This window comes from Temnothorax nylanderi, unplaced genomic scaffold (genome assembly GCF_030848795.1).
Source record: "Temnothorax nylanderi isolate EJ_2023f unplaced genomic scaffold, tnyl_v1.0 TNYL_tig0044_pilon, whole genome shotgun sequence".
NCBI classification, from domain to species: Eukaryota; Metazoa; Arthropoda; class Insecta; order Hymenoptera; family Formicidae; genus Temnothorax; species Temnothorax nylanderi.
The window spans coordinates 54,502-74,407 of record NW_027249106.1 but is presented as its reverse complement, the minus strand read 5'-3'; the positions used below and the strand labels follow the sequence as shown (position 1 = coordinate 74,407).

The 19,906-nt window shown below is 37.9% G+C and overlaps 1 protein-coding gene across 1 annotated transcript in view; it reads right to left on the bottom strand.

Annotated features, from left to right (window-relative positions):
- Positions 1-18,962, bottom strand: part of LOC139771740 (follistatin-A) — a 31,110-nt gene extending 12,148 nt beyond the window's left edge. The window contains exons 1-5 of the mRNA XM_071704725.1: positions 17,918-18,962; positions 16,167-16,446; positions 7,212-7,400; positions 6,301-6,519; positions 4,871-5,107 (exon numbers count right to left, since the gene is read on the bottom strand). Coding sequence (XP_071560826.1) covers positions 4,871-5,107; positions 6,301-6,519; positions 7,212-7,400; positions 16,167-16,395 — 874 coding nt within the window. The 5' untranslated portion in view covers positions 16,396-16,446; positions 17,918-18,962. The remainder of the gene's footprint in view (positions 1-4,870; positions 5,108-6,300; positions 6,520-7,211; positions 7,401-16,166; positions 16,447-17,917) is intronic.
- Positions 18,963-19,906: the final 944 nt, after the last annotated feature.

Genomic DNA, 19,906 nt, shown 5'->3' with positions numbered 1-19,906 from the left:
CTGATCGATGCATACCGAATTCTTTTAGCAGTTTAGCTGAAAGTTATTTTTAGTTTAGTCAGGGACACACACACACACACACACACACACACACACACACACACACACACACACAAAGAGTGGGAGAGCACGAGGATAAGTGTCGAAAACGTAAAAGACCGCGTGTCTCGGGTTTTAATATATATAGGTTGCGTAGCCACGCTACATTACATACGTTCAGTGCGTGCACACGTATGTGAAGATACATACGTGTAAGTATATCAGTGAGTATGTGTGCGCGCGTGCACGCGTGCGCGCGAAAGTGCGTGAATGTATACGGTGAATGACCCGGAGGGCAAGGACGTTACAAGGACATATACATTTGCAAGCATATCAACATGCGTTGGTTGCATTTGCGGTTGTGATAACGATATTACTTTTCTTCATATTGTCACACATTCTAGATTTATATTCTCTATACTTTTTTGCTCATGGTATGCTTATGTAATAATAAAAAATTAAAGATAAAAAACAAAAGAGACGGCTAAAAAATACAAGTAGAGATTACCGTGATAAATTTATTATCAGAATGTGACGATATTTTGATTAAATGATTATAATATTGTTTTTTGCGAAGCGTCCACACTCGGAGAATCCAAATTAAACTTAACAAGTGCAATAATTGTCATGTTATATGCGCTTGCACATCTGATTCCATCAGCGTTTCCATGAGTCTATATAACAATAAATGTAACCAAAAAATATGTAGAGTCGCATCGCTTAAGTAGCCTACGAAATAAGTACGTGCGAAATTTGTTCACCCACTAAGAAAAATGGTCTTTGATTGTATCGAACAGACAGAATTGTTTCCTGCAGTTTAGTCATTTAAATGTGACGACAATCCCAAACAAGCGTAATGCACCTACACCCTGCGCGAATTGTATAACAATTTATACGTTTTGAACATTCTACATGCTTTACCTTTACGACGAAAATGTATATGTGCGTGTTTCGTAGATATTGTATTAAGATTATCGATAAATAACCATATCTTTTTCCTTTAGTTTTAATTTTTGACATGTTGCTTGATAATAAGTACAGTCTTGTTTCTTTATGATTAATATCAAGACTATAATCGATTATTTTATAGGTATTGTCAGAGTAATTTAGAGAAAGCCGTGAAAGGGAGATTTCTCTCTTTATAACTATGTGTCGGGGGCCGGTTGTTTCAACCTGTTGGTAAACTAACTAATAGTTAAATCATATGTCTATCTTTGTCTAATTTGAAGGAAAAACAAAGACATTTATATGATTTAACTAGTATATGATTAGTTAGTTTATCAACCGGTCTTTAAATCTATACTTTTCTGTTTGTTTATATACGTTATGTATGTATATATGTGACAACATTTCAAAGTGGTTAATTTTGTCAGAGAAAATGATAAATCTTCTTAGAGTAATTGCACGCGCGTGGCACTGTGTGTATGTGTGTGTGAATGCTATCTGAAATAATCAAGATGCCAGGTGGTTGTGTGTGGATCGCGTGATATTTCTCGAAGGATCCCCGATGAGTTCCTGGAAAAAAAAATCTGTCAATCTGACTGATAATCAGCGGTTGTGTCGTGTTCGAAGTTGATTGTTTATGGCAGTTTCTCGATAGGAATGTACAGAAAACGATGCTCTTTGTCTCTCGTTTTTTTATCTTTTTCCATTTTTTAAATAATTTTTTCTCTTTCGCGACTCAGCAACTCGCGCTCCGGTCGATGAACTTCCTGGAACGATCTTCGGATTGCCTTGTGGTATTCCTAATGATGTTTTTTACTTTTACGCCTTTTCTCTTTCTCTTATAATATCAGACACTCGTGAAAAGCACGACAACAGAAGTCATACCTTGTATAGTTATGTCTTTTCTTCATCACCGCAATTATGGATTTTGCGGAGTAATCGTTAATTTTAAGATAATATTCGTAGAGTCGCAAAAATTCTAAATAATGATTTAACCCTTAAATGCCACACCTCTCGAGAATCTCGTAAATGACACATGGGGTCTAAAAGACCCCAGCATGAAAAATGTCTCCTTACTTATTGATTTTTTGATATTTAGTTATGAAAATTATTTTCAATGTTGTTCAAGGCTTAGAAAAGAGAATAAAATGCTTATATTGTTAAAATTTCAATTTCAACATAGTATAAAAAATTAATCAATTAGAATTAAAAGCCTTGCGATCCAAGCCTAGTTCTTTGACGGCTTTATGTTAGTTTCTGTATATATATATACTATATATATACATATAATTTGAGGGAGGTTCCAGGTTCGAACCCTGGCTGAGGTAATTTTTTTCGCAATAAAATTCTTTACAGTTTTTAGATAATTAAATCGAGTCGATTTAATTCCGGGGAGGGAAGGGTTTTTAATTCTAACAATAACTGTGGTTTAAAGTCCGACAGTAATCGGCGCGCAGTTTGTTGGAAAAATTATATGTATATATATAGTATATATATACAGAAACTAACATAAAGCCGTCAAAGAACTAGGCTTGGATCGCAAGGCTTTTAATTCTAATTGATTGTATATTGTCGATCCTATTTCTCTTATTATTATTTATTCACGTCGCCTGAGAAAGACGTTCCAAACTATTATCACCGGTTATTGCGATAAACATTACCACATGCCTCGGTGGTCGAATTGGTACGACGCCCTACACGGAATGAGGGAGGTTCCAGGTTCGAACCCTGGCTGAGGTAATTTTTTTCGCAATAAAATTCTTTACAGTTTTTAGATAATTAAATCGAGTCGATTTAATTCCGGGGAGGGAAGGGTTTTTAATTCTAACAATAACTGTGGTTTAAAGTCCGACAGTAATCGGCGCGCAGTTTGTTGGAAAAATTATATGTATATATATAGTATATATATATACAGAAACTAACATAAAGCCGTCAAAGAACTAGGCTTGGATCGCAAGGCTTTTAATTCTAATTGATTGTATATTGTCGATCCTATTTCTCTTATTATTATAAAAAATTAAGATCGCCAACAGTTAAAATATTGGCTCCAAAATCAAAAAAATAAAAAATAATAAATAAATAAATATGAGCTCCATTTTTGGAGGGAACATTTGAAAATATATCATTCTAAAGGGTCTGGGGTCCGCTGGACCCCGGGTGGCATTTAAGGGTTAAAATTGTTTTCTGTAATCTGAATCCGAAAAATATATAAGTAGATTTCATACAAGTTAATATTATAATATTATAACATAATAATAGGGGTGCCTAATACTGTGCCTAATATCGTCCTTGTTCCAAATTCCGCACCCTACGATATTGAGACTGTTACGTGTTGCATTCTGTCAATGAGCAGTAAAAAACTGTTGAATAACGCTGCTTTGGACGATCTTTTGTTTTATTTCAGTCAGAACACTTACAAAGCCTGCGTTTGTTTATTCACATTAGGAGCTATTGGGAAAATAAAATCTACAATACACGTTACGTATATTATATATTTTATTTTCCCAATAGCTCCCAATGGGAATAAACGAACGCAGGCAAAATGTAGCGTGACAGTTTATAGTTTCAACGAGGTTTCGAAATTTTGCAAGAGGTGTCTTCTGTTATTAATACAGCAAAAATAAGATATGTACCAAGAACGAATTTCTATCATGAAAACATGTTGTATGATATTGTGTCTAATTTCATTCCAAAATAGAGAAATATTCGTTGCTAACCTGCTAACCACTATTGTGATGCTCTAATCGGTTATGTTTCTTTCTTGTGGTATTCCTAATTCCATCCTCTAGGAATGTTTATTATACCGCGCATTTTTCCTAACTGGTCTGCCTCTAGCGAATACCTTTGACGCTCCCTCAGCCTCCTGTCCAATGAGTAAAAAGATTTTTTTTCCGACAGTAAATCGACCAGGCGGGATACACTGACCACATCATCCCACCATAATAGTCTGTGAAATAGCCCATAGGCTTTCTTAATCGTTAAAAAAGGATATCTTTACCAATCTTATGTGCCCTATTTTGAGTTGTTTCTATTTCCAGCATATATTGTATGTCATAATTGTATTTTTAATAACATTCATGGAGATCATATTACGATAATCCTGGAATAAATTGATGCGGTTTAGTCATATTCTTATAGGAGTTTTCAGTCAAAATTTTGGTTTTCAAAAATGGGATGCGATATTAGGCACAGTTCTCCTAGTTGAATAATTACAGGATACCATATTGAAAGGAGGAATATATTAATGGCAATAAAGTATGTGAACTAGACATCAATTTATAAAAAAATGATATTTTTTAACTTTTGTTTAATTTTGTAACAGTACACATTTTTTAAAAATGCAGAAAAGACAATAGTTGGATTATATTGAATCCAAGATAACTTGGAAATTTGCTGTTGAATTTTATTACTCCCATAAGACTTGACGTTTAAAGACATCGTGTTTTGGCTATTTTATAATACCTGTCGCCAAGTTTCGTCGGATTTGGTACAAAATAACACATGGAATAATAAAGCCCTTTCCGACGAGAAACAGCAGCCGCGATTGACTATACTATTCGTTTGTTGCTCAATAAAACAAACTTTTCTTTTTTTCATATATATGCTTCTTTTTTCCATCAGTGACACTGTAAAATATTAAGAAAATCGTAGCTGGGCTATTCATTTCTTAATGCGAAGCAATTAAAAAAAATGACTTGCCTTTGCGTATATTTGATTATTTTATTCTTAAAACGGTTTAGATCGCAAATTTGCAATAGACTTTTTTTGAAAGTTATTCTCTATGATATTAAAAAAATTTCATAAATAATTTCGAGAAAAGATGATAAACTTGGATGTATGCGCGCGCGCGCGCGAGACAGAGAGAGAGAGAGAGAGAGAGACTTACGTTTGCAATGACCCTTATAAGCGACGGGAATGGCGCGACCCGCGCGGCAGGCGGCGAGTCGCAGGTGGCAGGCACTCTTGTAGGTGTTTCCGTCGGCTCCGCAGACGGGACGTGCGCCGACGACCTGGTGCGGGAGTGCTTGGGGGCACCTGCGGGCGCACCTCACACAATGAGGGCTTAGGTTCTGGTCCAGCAGACAGCTCCGACCTTGGCCGCACCGGACCCGTGCGCACGAACCTGCTCGACACTTTGCACGTTATTACGCACAGTCGTAAACCGCCTCCGTGATAGACGCATTGCCTTTCTTTACTTTTATTTTCAGTCACCAGCTGTTTGGTTTCTACAATAATTGCGTGGTTCCGTTCATTTAATTATGTCCCGTTCGTTTAGTTATGTGGCTCGAGCCACTTTAAAAATCCTTAAAGATGTTAGATTTAAAATATCATAATTTATTCTCTTACTTTTATTGCGTGTCAGCTAGTTTGCATCTTTCAGACGCTTAAGCTCATTCCAAGCTTCATTGGCATATGTGATTAATACGTGTGCGCAGTTAAAGCGTTATAACATTATTACATTGTCCATTTTTCTAAAAAAAAAAAAATAAAATAAAAAAACATGTAAAGTCGCGATACTCGAATCTATCAAAGTTTATTATTGTCGCTTTTCCACGATGCCGATTGGTTCTCTTGCCGCGCTTATTTCGTGAGCGACTGTCATCGTATATTTTGACAGTTATGTGTATGCATGTGTATTATAAGGGATTAATAGTATAATATTAGTAACAGTATAATATTAAAGCTAACTAGCGCGCGCGAAGCGCTCGTCTAGTCTTTAAATGTTTACTCTTAAAAAATAAGCCATGTAAGATATTAAACTATAGTATATTAAATTTGTAAATGTAAACAATTTGAGACACACGATAAAATGAGAAGCTGTATAAAGTTGTGAGATTTATAACGACATTTAAAGGAATTTTTTGAAGGAATGAATTAATATTATCGATATATTAAGTGCAATTTTCCGATTTTTGCATTGATCGCAGGATGCACGTGAGTCGTTATCGCGTGCGAACACGTTTCGCCATGATTTATTAGTGTTTCAACGTTTTACGAGATAAAAATATTTTTTCTCGCATGTGCGGTCATTAAATCACGAGGGTTGAATACGAAATAATTACTGTGTCGATAAATAGCCGTATTAAGAGACCAATCCCACCCCGATCGTTTCCTTCCTTATCAGTTTCATTGCGTTTACGTCCTAATTACCACAATCGTCATTTCGGCGAAAGGAATAATGCTGTAATACAACGTAAACAAAAAATTTCAATATGTAACGAGGATAAAATGGTTTGGTGCGATTTTTCGCAAATTAAAGCAAAACATTTTTTGCAAGGCAATACGGAGGCGATCAACTTATCTATACATACTCACTTTGACAGTGGCCGTTGTAGGCAACCGCGAGTTCGTGACTGCCCTTCTTGCAAGCTCGTTTTTTGAGTCTACACAGGCTCTTATAACTCTTGCCGTCCGTTCCGCAGACCGGCCCACCACCACGCGGTGCTTTACACTCTGGACTGCACACGCACCTCGGTCTTCCTCTACGTACCACGCACTTTTTTCCTTCCTCGCACTTCACTTCCGCGCAACTCTCTGTCGAATGAAAACGATTCGTAACTATATATTTTGGGTTTACATACCATAATGGCTACGTTTACACCCAGCGACCTGATCGCGGCCTGACCCGATATTGTGACCCGAAGTAGGTGATAGTCATCATTCGTTTACACCGAATGAGACCTTGAAAATTGACGGGTCGTATTTGGGATCGCCCTGAATCGCAGCGAATCCGAACAAACAAATAAAGCTTTTAGGACGCGTCGCGCGTGATCGCGCGTTTACATCGCAAATGATAACGGCCTATTTCATCAGGTCGGGTCACTAAAATACGCAGCTTGACCCGAAGCCAGGTCCGCGGTCGCCTATCAAGTGTTTACAGCAGGCGGCCTAAATAATTTAGGTCGAATTTGAGGTATAGGCCGCGGCCTAAATTTAGGGTGTAAACGTAGCCAATAAATGTTGGAGATAACGCGGTTGTTACTAGTCAAATGTAGAAATAATAGAATCGATAAGGAATTTCTGCTTTCTTTCTTTTTTTTTTTTTTTTAGTAATAAACTGAAATCACGCACGTTACACACAGACGCGCGCGTGCGCGCATACACACGCACACATGCTGCACGCACGCAGTAATATTTGGATAAAATAGTAAATGAAAGTTAAAGCCGATTTTAATTATTGTACGATTGTCACAATGAGTAGTAGTACGTAACAGTTTGTTACGTACCTCGACAAGGACGACACTGCACACCACCACCAAGAACTCTCCAGAAGAAGAGACTTCCACTGTCCAGGTCTTCGTCGGAATAGGCAGTCGCTGCTGCTGCGTTAGATGCGCAACAATTTTCTTTCGTAACACCTTGCGATAGAAGTTCTTTACAACGGCCGTTACTGATAGACGACCAACATATACCACCTAACACAGATTGATCTTCATAAAATATATGCAAGATTCAAATTTCTTTTATCTATCAAATAAAAGAACAAACATTATTATAAATAGATTTTAATATATTATATTATAAATATAGATTTATATATACGGAATATTACAGAAATAGAAAGATATTCGATTAGTTATGTAAAATAACAATTTCCGAGTTGGTAATTTAAGTAAAACTTGGCTGAAATCGTTTATGATGTTTGCTTAGGCTTGGAATAATGACGAAGCAACCGACAAATGCCTCATTTCGCGGTATTAATAGTCTAATTTCCTTCTCACATTGAATGATCACGCCTCGTTTGTTTACGTTCCAGTTTTCGGGAATGCCACGTTTAGCATGCATTTGCGTCAACTGTATAATACTCGTAGTGAGAATGCGATATAACACGCGGTATGATGTGACGTGGTACGTGGTGGATGTTAGTGTGAACGGACGTTTGGCCAAAATAGTTGCTCTTTCATCGATTTCTTTTCCTACGAGTTTCCTAAAGTATAGGCATTGACTTATCTCGCAACAGTCTGATACGATAGGACACTGTTGTGGATTCTTACAGGATTCTCGACTGCCCGCGAGTAAGAGCTTAATCCAGACTTGCATAATTGATCAACTATAATGTGTACATAAGGAAAATTATCCAATCGCATTTTACACGCGTCCTTGAGATAGAAATGCGATTGTATCATTTTCTGTATGCATATAGAAATTTTCTGTATGCATATATAGTTGCGCAATTATGCAAGTTTGTCTGGATAGGCCCAAGGAGTTTATTGTAGTTTTATCTTTTGCAACCTGCATCTCGATCTAGAATCGTTGATCTAATCGTGCGAATATACTTTAGGGCGTTGCACGTACAGACACAGTTCTATTTGACGTTTTCCTCACGCGAAGTCACTCAATAGAATCAGATGTGTTGCCTTGTGTGAATGTATAATGAATGCAAAATTAGCTTCTCTATAGATCAATAGTAAGAGAGTTGGAGTTGTTTCAAATATATATCATGTCTTACGACATTGTTGCCACTACTTTATTTACAACCCTCGTATGACTATCCTGTCGAAAAATAGTTGCGCTATTGGTTTACATATACTAGTTGACGAGCACGCGCGATTCTAAAAGTTTGTATACCAAGGAGATTCAACAAGAGACTCTGAACAAGAGCAAATAATCCTTTTTATTAATTATTAATAAAAAAATAAATATTTATAAAAATAAAGTGCAGAGCTGGTAATCTTATTTGCAAGATTAGATACAATAATAATGTATCATTCATAGTTGTTTTTATGATATATTCATTATTGCGATATATTCATAGTTGACGCACATTTATTGATATATTTGTTTGAAAATCGTAATAACGCACGTTCGAAAGTTGGCTCATTTCCACATTTACGTTACTAAACTAGTTGATCATGTGCCAATTGCGCCTGATGATTCACGCGTGATAACACGTGATATATTTTAAGGTTTGCAATCGGTCGATTGTGTAAGGCCAACGATTTAAATTCGTAATCCGTATGATTATAATATATATGCAGTCTTTTGCATAAAAGTCAGGCAATATTTGTTTCTATTACCATTCTTATTGTTTGCGTATTATCGCCTATACCTTTCTTTATTAGTAACATGTTTATTTTTACTTTTACTTTTACTTGTATTTGTATTTTCTCTCTCTCTCTCTCTCTCTCATTTTTTCCGTCGATGATTTTGCTATATAGTGTATAGTTGATTACATTGCATTTATTACATAGTATAAATGTGTTACTAGTGTTGTCATGTTTTGCATGTCGCAAAAGTTTTCTCTTCTTATTGCTTTTGTTATAGCTTGATGCTTTGAAAATATATTGAAATATATTCGAAACCGCTCTATTTGCCGATTTGTAATTATTTAATAACGAATTTGCCAAATTGACGAAGCGTGCCACGCGTCGTCGGTTAGAGACGGAAGAGACGGTGGAACTATTACCACTATCTTGTTAATGGGGCGAAAAGAAAAGTCTGACATTAATTTTTGGATTCGATATTCGCGATTAGGTGAGATATTGAAAAAAGAAGAGAAGGAAGAAGGTGGGAGGAAAAGAAAGGAAAGGAAAGGAAAAGGGAAAAAAGAAGAGAGAAAGATGAGAGAGAGAGAAAGACAGAAGGATGAAAAAGAGGGAAGAGGAAGGAAGGAGGAGGGAGAGGGACGAGGAGGTTAGGGTGGGGAGGATGGGAAAGAAGTAGAGAGAGAGAGAGAGAGAGAGAGAGAGAGAAAGAGGAGAGAGGAGAGAAGCATGGTGCGGAGCCGAATGGCATCACGGTTCGGCGTGTCTAGACTGCGACGCGTAGCCACCGTTTGGCCCAGTTACGCTCTTCTTCCTCTCTTCTACTCATTCTTCAAATCCTATTCCTTTCTCGCCGAGTTTTCTCATTTTTTATTTCTCAAGTCTCAAAATGTTTGTTAAATTAAAACGATTTGAAAGGAAATTTTTGTCAAGGTCACAGTATAACTTTGTATCGCGTGGTTTATATATGTCTATCCGATGGTGAAATGGCCCCTTTAGGGGGTCACTTAAAGCAGATGGCATCAACCAAAAACAAGTTTTTCCAGTATTTTACTACAAATTATTTTATTTACATAACGATAATTAAAATTAAAATTGCGACATTTCTTTGCTTACGTAATTGATTTTGATTTACATTGATTCAATATATACGACAAATTCTTTTCTCGCGTAGAGTATGCGTGTATATGCATGTTTTGCAAAAATGAAAGAGTTTATACAGCAAATTAACTTTTTTACATTTTATATTTCAAATTTTAACATAATTACTCGTGGCGCGTACTACGGATTCCATTGAAACAAACGATAATGACAAGAATTAGGAACACTGTTTTTTATTACTTGGTTTCTTGATACGAGGTCTATGTTGTCTGTTGCGTGATAAGCTATAAACGTCTTTAACCGTATTTAGTTGGAAAGTATGAAAATGTAGTATAATTGGTTGTTTTGTTTTACGGTAATTAAATACAGGTATATTGCGATGGACTTTTAAAATGTCTTCATGGCTTCTGTCACACTATACGGATTTAAATTGAGATTAGATTGAAATTTAATCAATTGAAATAAAGAAAACTAATCTCAAGTTTAGTGAACTTTGCTCCGATTGGTCAAATTTCAATCCAATTTTAATCCTAATCCGTAGTCCGATACGGGCTCTAGCAGATAGAATCCATTATAGGCATGTTGGCATGCAGCGAAATGCAACCTGCCGATTAAAGTGCCCATGCGTTCTCGGTGTGTGCTCACCGTGTCAGCTTATGTGCCGGGCGCATGTACAATCATCTCTCATATAATCCAAGTACTTGAAACGTCACATGTGAGGATTCGTATTAATTATATTAATTGTATTGTTTTATTAATTGTATCGCATTGTTTTATTACTATGGAAACCAGAGACCGCTTTTGTGAGTTTCGTTTAATCTTAATAAACGGCTTAAAATGGCTAATAGTTTTGAAATTACTACCGATAATTCTAAAATCTATCGTGCCAATTCGAGAACGTGTCTAAATACGGTAAAATGATCGAAAATTATTTTAAATCCGTTTATCATGTACGTGGTATGTCTAGAAAGTAATGAGACTGAATTTTTTTTCTCAACAACTGGTAACACTGTAAAAACGAGACGAGCGGTAGACCGAGAGCTACATTCATACTCTACCTTCAGTTAAAATTTCAATTTGATAACATTAATTAACACATGTGATTCTACAATCACTTGTATAACTGTATATGTTCGTGGCTGACGCGGCCACGAAAATGGAACTCGAGAAAATCGAGCAACGTTATGCAAAAGTTTGACACGGCAAATTCCGTGTCAAACTTTAGGATTCAACGCGACAAAAACATTTTTTAACAAGTTGAAACAGACTATACAGAGATATCGAGTTTAAGCCCCGGGCTAAAGGTTTTAGGTGGCACAAGGCATTTTTAAATGATCGTGAAACTGTGAAGATGAACCACGTTCTGGACAACCAAGCACTGCACGAACCCGAGGAAAATGTGACAAAAGTGAGGACTCTCATCAGATCTGATCAACATTTGACAGTGAGAATGATTGGTGATCAAATTAAATTAAATTAAATTTGAATCATCAGATTGTTTATGTCACTGGTGGCCCAGAACGGGGTTCATCTTTCACAGTTTCACGGCCATCTAAAAATGCCTTGTGTCACCAAAAAAGCTTGTGCCCGGGATAGAACTCGATATCTCTGTAAGTCTGTTTCAACTTTTTAAAAAATGTTTTCGTCGCGTTGAATCCTAAAATTTGACGCAGAATTTGCCGTGTCAAACTTGGCATAACGCTGCTCGATTTTCTTGCGTTACATTTTCGTGTCGCGTCACCCACGAACATACAGTTATACATATATATGTAAATGATTGTAAAATCACATGTGTTAATGGACAGTTAATGTTATCAAATTGAAATTTTCACCGAAGGTAGAGTATTAATGTATAGCTCTCGATCTACCGCAGTCTCGTTTTTACAGTGTTACCAGTTGTTGAGAAAAAAAATTCAGTCTCATTACTCTCTAGACATACCACGTATATGAAGATATATAATCCTTTCCGTTCGGTTACGAACCTCGTACACAAACTTTAATCTTGGGCTGTTCCGGTATGTATCGGCAAAACAACACGGGATGTCGCGAGATTGTGCGGTAGCAGGTGGTAAAAAGATCGGTGCTTGCCGAAGCAAGCGCTGGGCAGGTATTCGCGACGTGCCGTAGGGGAGACGAGTTCTTGCCCGGACAAGACGGGCACGCGGTTAGTCATCAAGGCTCAGAGATTGTCCCCACGTACACGGCGCAACTCGACCGGTTGACCAAAACCACAAGATTCTCCCTTTTGTTCTTCTCTTTCTCTTCTTCCACCACTTCCGATTCTCGCGAGTTCTCTAGCAATCTCGAAAAGTCCATCGGAAAAAAGTATGTCATCTGTGACATTATTTTTCAGGGCATATATACAATAGATAATTATTTTGATGAAAATGCTCAAAGTTGCTAGCGAAAACACGATGAATAAAAACGAGAGTATAATTCTGAATCGCTAATTCTTATAGTCTACGAATCCACTTGAATATTTCCATATGGGAATACATTCCACTAGAGACTAGAGTATATAAGCTGTGCTTCCTGGCTTAGATTGTTGCTTAAAGTTACGAATGACGGTAGAATTTTTTCCGGATAAACGTTCGACACATTGACACGATGACGCTCGTGAAAAATTGATACAACTATAGGATTAGCGAAAAGCGTTATTCATTTTCTCTCTAATTTTACTTGCTCGTCAATAAAATTTTACATCATCTTCAAGTATTAAATTATAAAATAAATCTTTCGATTGTAAACGCATTTTATTTCATTGTCCAACTATATTTCATGCTTTATCGTCGATCGTCAATTAGATTCGAATCTTGAAACTTGATTAATTACGTTTGATTTGCCTTGTTTGAGGATGCTTGGAATCTGCATCGAATGAAGCGAATTAGTATATTGGTATCCTCGCGCGTGACAATATCTTAGAGATTTTCAAATATTAACTTTCTTCGTATGGGATATGAAGCCAGCCGCACGCGCCCGCGCGCGCACGCACGCACGCACGCACGCACGCACGCACGCACGCACGCACGCACGCATGCACACATGTACGCATAACTCAAGTGTTTTATCGCGGGCTCGCCATCTCCCAAGACTGCTGCGCCTTCGGTCATGCTCGTCGAACTGTTTTTACCGTGCTCTACCCATGCCAACGGATACGGATCCGAGGTGCTAATCCGATGCATCTATACACGCCCAGCTAATAGAACCAGTTTTATGCGTACTGAAAACTGGCATATTTTTTTGAAAAATATTGTTTTTCTCTCTTTTTTTTTACATGATATTCATTTTTATTTACGTTATCTTCTCTTTTCAAAGTCAAGACATATCGGTATGTAATATTATCTAATTGTAAGACTAATATTATATTGTATAATATTTCACGTCTTTGTATTTTCATATTCAGATCTTGTGTTAACAAGGAGCTTTCAATTGCGTAGTGTAACATGTAAATATTTGGATCGACAGAGTGCGAGATTGAATGGCTTGATTAAAATTGTTATAGTGTACTGGGTTTTTTTTTTTTTTTTAACAAATGAATCTCAATTCAAGTGATTTTTTTTCATATTTAAGTTTTTCTTATTACTTTTTACAATATAGAAAGCCGGCGAGCACAGCACAGACTGATTTCGAAATCGCAGTAGTTTCTCAAAATATGATTTCTCTATCTATCACGTGCGGGCCTTTTCTTCCTCTTTCACGTCCTTCACAGGACCCACAGAGTCTCCCGTTCCCGTCCTTCTTTCACTCGGTCGCGGTGGCATCGTCCGTGCGTCTAGAGGCTGAAGCGCCTCTCGTTGATGCGGAGCACTGACCCGCAAACTGGTTCCTCCATTACACCAGGCTTTCTTCCCCCTTCCCCTTTTCTCTCACTTCATCTTTTCTTCTTTCTCTCTGTCTCCCTGCTTCATATATACCTTCCCTTCCCCCTTTATTTCTTCTTTCTTTTCTCTTTCATGCGCGCGCGTGCGTCCATGCGTGCGTCCATGCGTGCGTGCGTGCGTGCGTGCGTGCGTGCGTGCGTGCGTGCGTGCGTGCGTGCGTGCGTGCGTGCGTGCGTGCGTGCGTGCATGTATGTATCGTATGCATGCATGGATGCATGCATGCATCTTTTCCTCTCTCTCTCTCTCTCTCTTTACGTTTCAGCGTGTCCCTTTTACTTAGCTTCTCCGCATCCATATCAGACTCGGCAAAGCCTCTTCTCTTCCTCTACAGAATGATCGGCCAGCCAAGAGTCAAAGATTCGGCAAGAGAGCGCTAAAACAGCCCGGCGCTGTATCGTCTGTAGTTTTATCCGAGTCTTTAATCAATCTGCTAACCTTAATTATTCTCGATGAGCTTTTTCGAACTACTTGTAAAATTGCTTTATGCGACTTGATTGTATGTGCTGCATGACGTACCGTTGTGCTGAGATTAAATCGCAAGGAATAAATTTAGTTGATAAGAATAAAAAGTGAAATGTGTAATTTATGGTACGTTGAACTAGACTGATATCTCAATGAATATGTACCTTGGTGATTTTGATAAGAAGACCGCTTAGATTTATCTTCATCCACCAAATCTATGATCTATAAACGTGTTTCTAAAATTACCGCTTTGGATGTTGGTCAAATTTTAAAGCTTCGTTAAATTATAAGCTCGCGTTCCAGTTGTCTGTGCTTGCGCATGTAAACGTTGCCGCCGTACAAACGTTGAATTAACGCTGAATTAATTTGCACTTTACCCGCATCTGTGTCCAAAGACGGTCAATCGTTTTATGCATTTCTACGAATAATCAGCAATGTCAATAGAACTAATTTAATTGGCATTGCATGTAATTGGTGGTCGGTCGGTCGGTCGAGATTGTTCGTTGTCGATATTGTTGCCGACACGAATTCAATTCAACGTAAAGAAGCAAACACATGCGGTATATATTAGGTTTGTTAGGATGCAAGTGATATGCGCTTTACAATGATTTTAGATTCAAATTGTCGAAAGGCAAATTGATCGAGGAGGAATGGCAAAAGTTATATCGTACAAGTATTATATTGTAGAAAATCGAATATCGTTGGTTAGATGCCACTATCCAGCATTTAATTTTTCTCTGATTATTAAAAACAAAATAAAAAAGACCAACGATGACTTTGCTTTGCCAGCTAGATAGATAATTATGTGCGCAGGTGTTGATACAAAATAAAAAAGATTGTGCTAAAAGTGCAGTATTAGACTAATGTGTGAAATTGCCGTACATAAGGTTAATATGCAAATACTCGGACACAATCGCGTTTTGTTTTGTTCGATTCATGAATTGTTCGCTACAACGCAAAGCACTAAACTGATGAACATGTAACAGCTAAGCCGCGCGCGCCCGCAACAGCAAATTACGATGTTGGAAATTATAGCTCTGTGAAATCACAAATTACAAATTGTACACCAAGATATTACAATATTGCAAATTGTTCGTGATATTTAAGGCCAAACCTCAGATCACAAAGGAGAATGCTGTATCTAACGACACACGTAGTTTATCTTTATATGTGTTTCGAGAGAAACTTTTTCAATTCACGGTCACCGTGAAATAATATTGTTTTAGCCAGTTTTTAATTAAATTATGTAAATTTTGTTTTCAATTAATAAAATAAAGCGAGTTTCCCCAAGTAAAAATCTTGACGTAATTTTTGACGACAAACTTTTATTACAGGAAATTCTACATCATTAATGTCGTTGTTGTTTAGATATTTTTTTTCTTTTTACTAACGCAACGCTACACGAGAGAAAGGGGAGGGGAGAGAGAAAGAGAGAGGGAGAGAGCAACTCGTGTATTCGATTACGGGGAGAATGTAATGGATGAAGCTTTATTCCCAAAGCTTCATTGAAGCAAACAGTAAGCATGTGAAAGATGGCGAAATATTATCATCATACATCATATATCAAGTAACAATGTTGTACCAATTACATCATTATGATATGTAATATCATACGTTAATGTGACATGTTACATCATTATTTCTTACAAGATTTACAACAAAATGTAATGTTGGAATTAAAGCTTTTTCTCATTGATTCGCTACGAGGCGAAGCTATAGAGTCAATATAAATACCGTCAGGAGAAACACTTACCCGTCGTTGAATGGATTTGGACCAATAATCCGATTAGTGACATCAAGAGGAAGGTTCTATATGGGGATATCGTGATATCCTGCCGCAAGGCCGTCATCTCAGGCGGCCCGCGCCAGGTGCTCTCCCGACGTGCCGCTATCCCTGCGGTGAATCTCACCTCAGCTTTCTTAACTTCCGCCTTCGTTCCCGCCAGGTCTGCAACGTGCCGACTTGGTGTTTCACATTTCATCTGCCTGTGCCGATTCTTATCCAATTTGGATCTTCGTTTTCACCACGTAAACTATAGCGGAAGATGGTGAGAATTACGTGTCAATATCAGTTCACTGTTCTCTCTGAACGAAATTGTTGAACGAAATTCATGTCATAGATTTTGCTTTCTGCATCGCACACATGCTTTCATCAAAACAGATATATATATATATATATATATATATATGAATGTTTCAGAATGGGAATTTATTTTTCGCATCAAGTTGGAGATGATTTCTGTGTTTCGATAAAAAACTGAATTTGGTTTCACGTTGTTATCGTGTTTTCATGCTCGGTGCACATGCTCTACCATAGACTACAAAAATTGATATTGTTAGTGTAAAATTTACTTTTTCAAAACAGAAAATTTGCCTATTGTATCCGTGAAAATTAAAATAAATTACGATACGTATCATCACTTTATATATCGGCTCGTGTGTTGAATGAGGGTTATTCCCCTGTATTGTTTACATACATATTTTTTAAATTAGTAACATCACGTCGTTATTCTGTTTTTGATCGATATTTTTTTATCTCAAAAATGGAAAATTTTTGCTCTACCGTTCCTTTTTGTTTGTATCTTTCTCGATTGTCCGAAGCAAGAATCAGCTTCTATTAGTTGATTATATTTTCTATGTAAACGCTTATAATATCATTATCTTTTCGCATCAAGTTGGAGATGATTTCTGTGTTTCAATAAAAAACTGAATTTTGTTTCACATTGTCACCGTGATTTCACGCATGTGCACATGCTCTACTATATAGACTACAAAAGTTGATATTGTTAGTGTAAAATTTATATTTTTAAATTCAACGCTAAATCATCATGTTGAATTGTTTGAATATTTATATTGAATATTTTTGTCCGTTGATCGGTATGTATTTTCTTTCTCGTTTATTCAAACGTCATGATTAAAACGTCACGGAACTTTATGATCTCATCTATTTGTCCGTCCCGGCAAATCTCTTTTGTTATTAAAAGACCTTTTTATATATGCAAATAATAACGAGTTTTTTCGGGTGATTCAACTATTTTCTCTTTATATGCCAAATCTCATTGAATCTTGTAAAATACCTGTACGCGGTTCTTAGATTATGACAACTACGTATCGTGATACCCCATGAGACGCGAAAATGGATCGATTCAAACACCTGTGGCTGGTTGAAAGTTTCGCGTTAAACGTAACGGTGGTATTGTTTGCGTATTATATTTGTCCCATTGCGCCTTAGCTTTTTGCGAATATTTATATCCTCGTTTGATTCATCGGTCGAAGCACGACACTTTTGAACCCACCAGTCGCGAATTATCGCGACACGTGGTGTGTACGCGCGTTTTACAAAACAAAATGCACATTGCACAAGCAGCGATTTTGAAGGATCCTCGTGTTTTGACAACACATAGTTTAATCCTTTGCGCGCCTTCCACGCTCGACTCTTTTTTTTTTGCAGCCAATTTCGTAATATTTCCAAGAATACACATGGATGGATTTCTCGCGATTTACCTCAGCATCCTCAGCGTTGATAGATATCGGTCTTTCTTAGCTATCCACGGTTTTTGATGGAGTGCTCGTTAGATTCACGACATGATTGTCGATCCTCCACGAGTTTGCTTCGCGGCGCGACGCGCAGATTCGTCCGCGGTCGAAACTAAGCGCGCGAAAGATCGCCAGGCAGACTAAGAGAAGCAGTCGACAGTTGGTAGTCGGCAGCCAGCAGTAACAGCAACAGCAACAGCAGCAGCAGCAGCAGCAGCAGCAGCAGCACAAGGCGAAACGTTTCGCCGTATGCCGAGCGAAGCTCTGCAAAAGCAGTTTGCACACGCGGCCGCGCTGTGTTGTATCGTCCCCACTTCCCTTCTTTGACGGCAGTGGTGGTGGTGGTGGTGGTGGCGGTGGTGGTGGTGGTGGTGGTGGTGGTGGTGGCGGCGGTGGTGGTGGTGGTGGCGGTGGTGGTGGTGATGGTGGTGGTGGTGGTGGTGGTGGTGGTGGTGGTGGTGGTGGTGGTGGTGGTGGTGGTGGCGGCGGCGGCGGCGGCGGCGGCGGTGACGGCGGTGGTGGGCGCGTGATCGCGACTGCGGCGATTATTTATCTGTATGCCTATATACGCCTGCATCTTTGCATGCATGCCCATACGTTTCCTCCTCCTCCTCCTCCTCCTCCTCCTACTACTACTACTACTACTACTACTACTACAGTTCCTTCTCTTTTTCCTTTTCCTCTTTTTCTCTCTTCTCATTATTCTCTTCCTTCTTATCATCGTTCTACTTCTATCGTTTACTATACTATTTACATTCCTCTTTTCGCATCTGTGTATTTTTCGTTCTTCTTTTCCATTCGTTTTACCTACGGGATACAGAACCTTTCCGTAGTCATTCTGTAGTCTTCCTTTTGCTTTTTGTGTTCCTCGTGCGGAAGTTTATAACAGAAAATTTCCCGATTTCACTGACTGTACGCACTCGAGAAGAGTTACTCGATCGCGGAACTTGTGTGTTTTACATGCCTGTGTACCGATAGGAAATATAGACTTTACAATGCTTCAACCTTCCATTTGATCTTACTGCTACAAAGTATGTGTAAACTAAACAATTTATTTATTTTCCATAAAATAGCTGAAATATCTGAATTGGATCAGGTCTATGCAGTTGTGTATTGGGTATATTTCTCGTGACATTTTAGATTAAAATCTCTCCCCGATTCTTGGTTCATGATTATATGTATTCAAATTTAATGTCGATTAAGATAGTTTAGTTGATATATTTTTTAATAATACAAAGAAATTTATATATTCCTAATAGATTATATTCATCAGTTTTGTTATATGAAGCACTTGATCGTAGATTTGCAGGCAGCACTCGTTCACTTATGATAACGCATTTATAAGCGACATGTTGACTGAATGAAATTTAATTGTACCGAGATAACTTGTATTCTTCTGACCGGAAAATTCATAACTTGTTGAGTGGGGCGATATTGAGAACGACAGTATTCAAGCGCAATATTTAGCTTGAAATCTTGAATGGAAACTTGATAATTTTTGCAACAAACGCATTGTATCTTACAGAACTGATCAAGAAAAGAATACCTAATTGAGAAAGATAAACCTCGTTCAAATCTTACATGTTTCGCACTGACCGAAGACACGAAGGAAATTAACGTTGAAGCAGCGGCTTCCGATTGTCATTTCGAAAGTTGGGGGAAAGAAGAATAAGTGAAAAACGATACCTATTGTGTAAGTTTGTCGTTAATCGCGTCGCGGTAAATTATCTCAAGTAATACATGTACATACGAAAAGAAATTTCGGCAGGAAGGTGGTACAATACACAACACACCGTTTTAGTGGTAAGATGCAATGGGGTGATTGGTGGATAAACCGCTGGCCTATATCTCTTTTGTACCTTGGCGACTTGGCGCGGGTCAGTTCGGCGCGACCCCCGATAAAACGGTACCGTCCCTGGGGGCACATGACGATACCGGATTTCCTACCAGAGATAC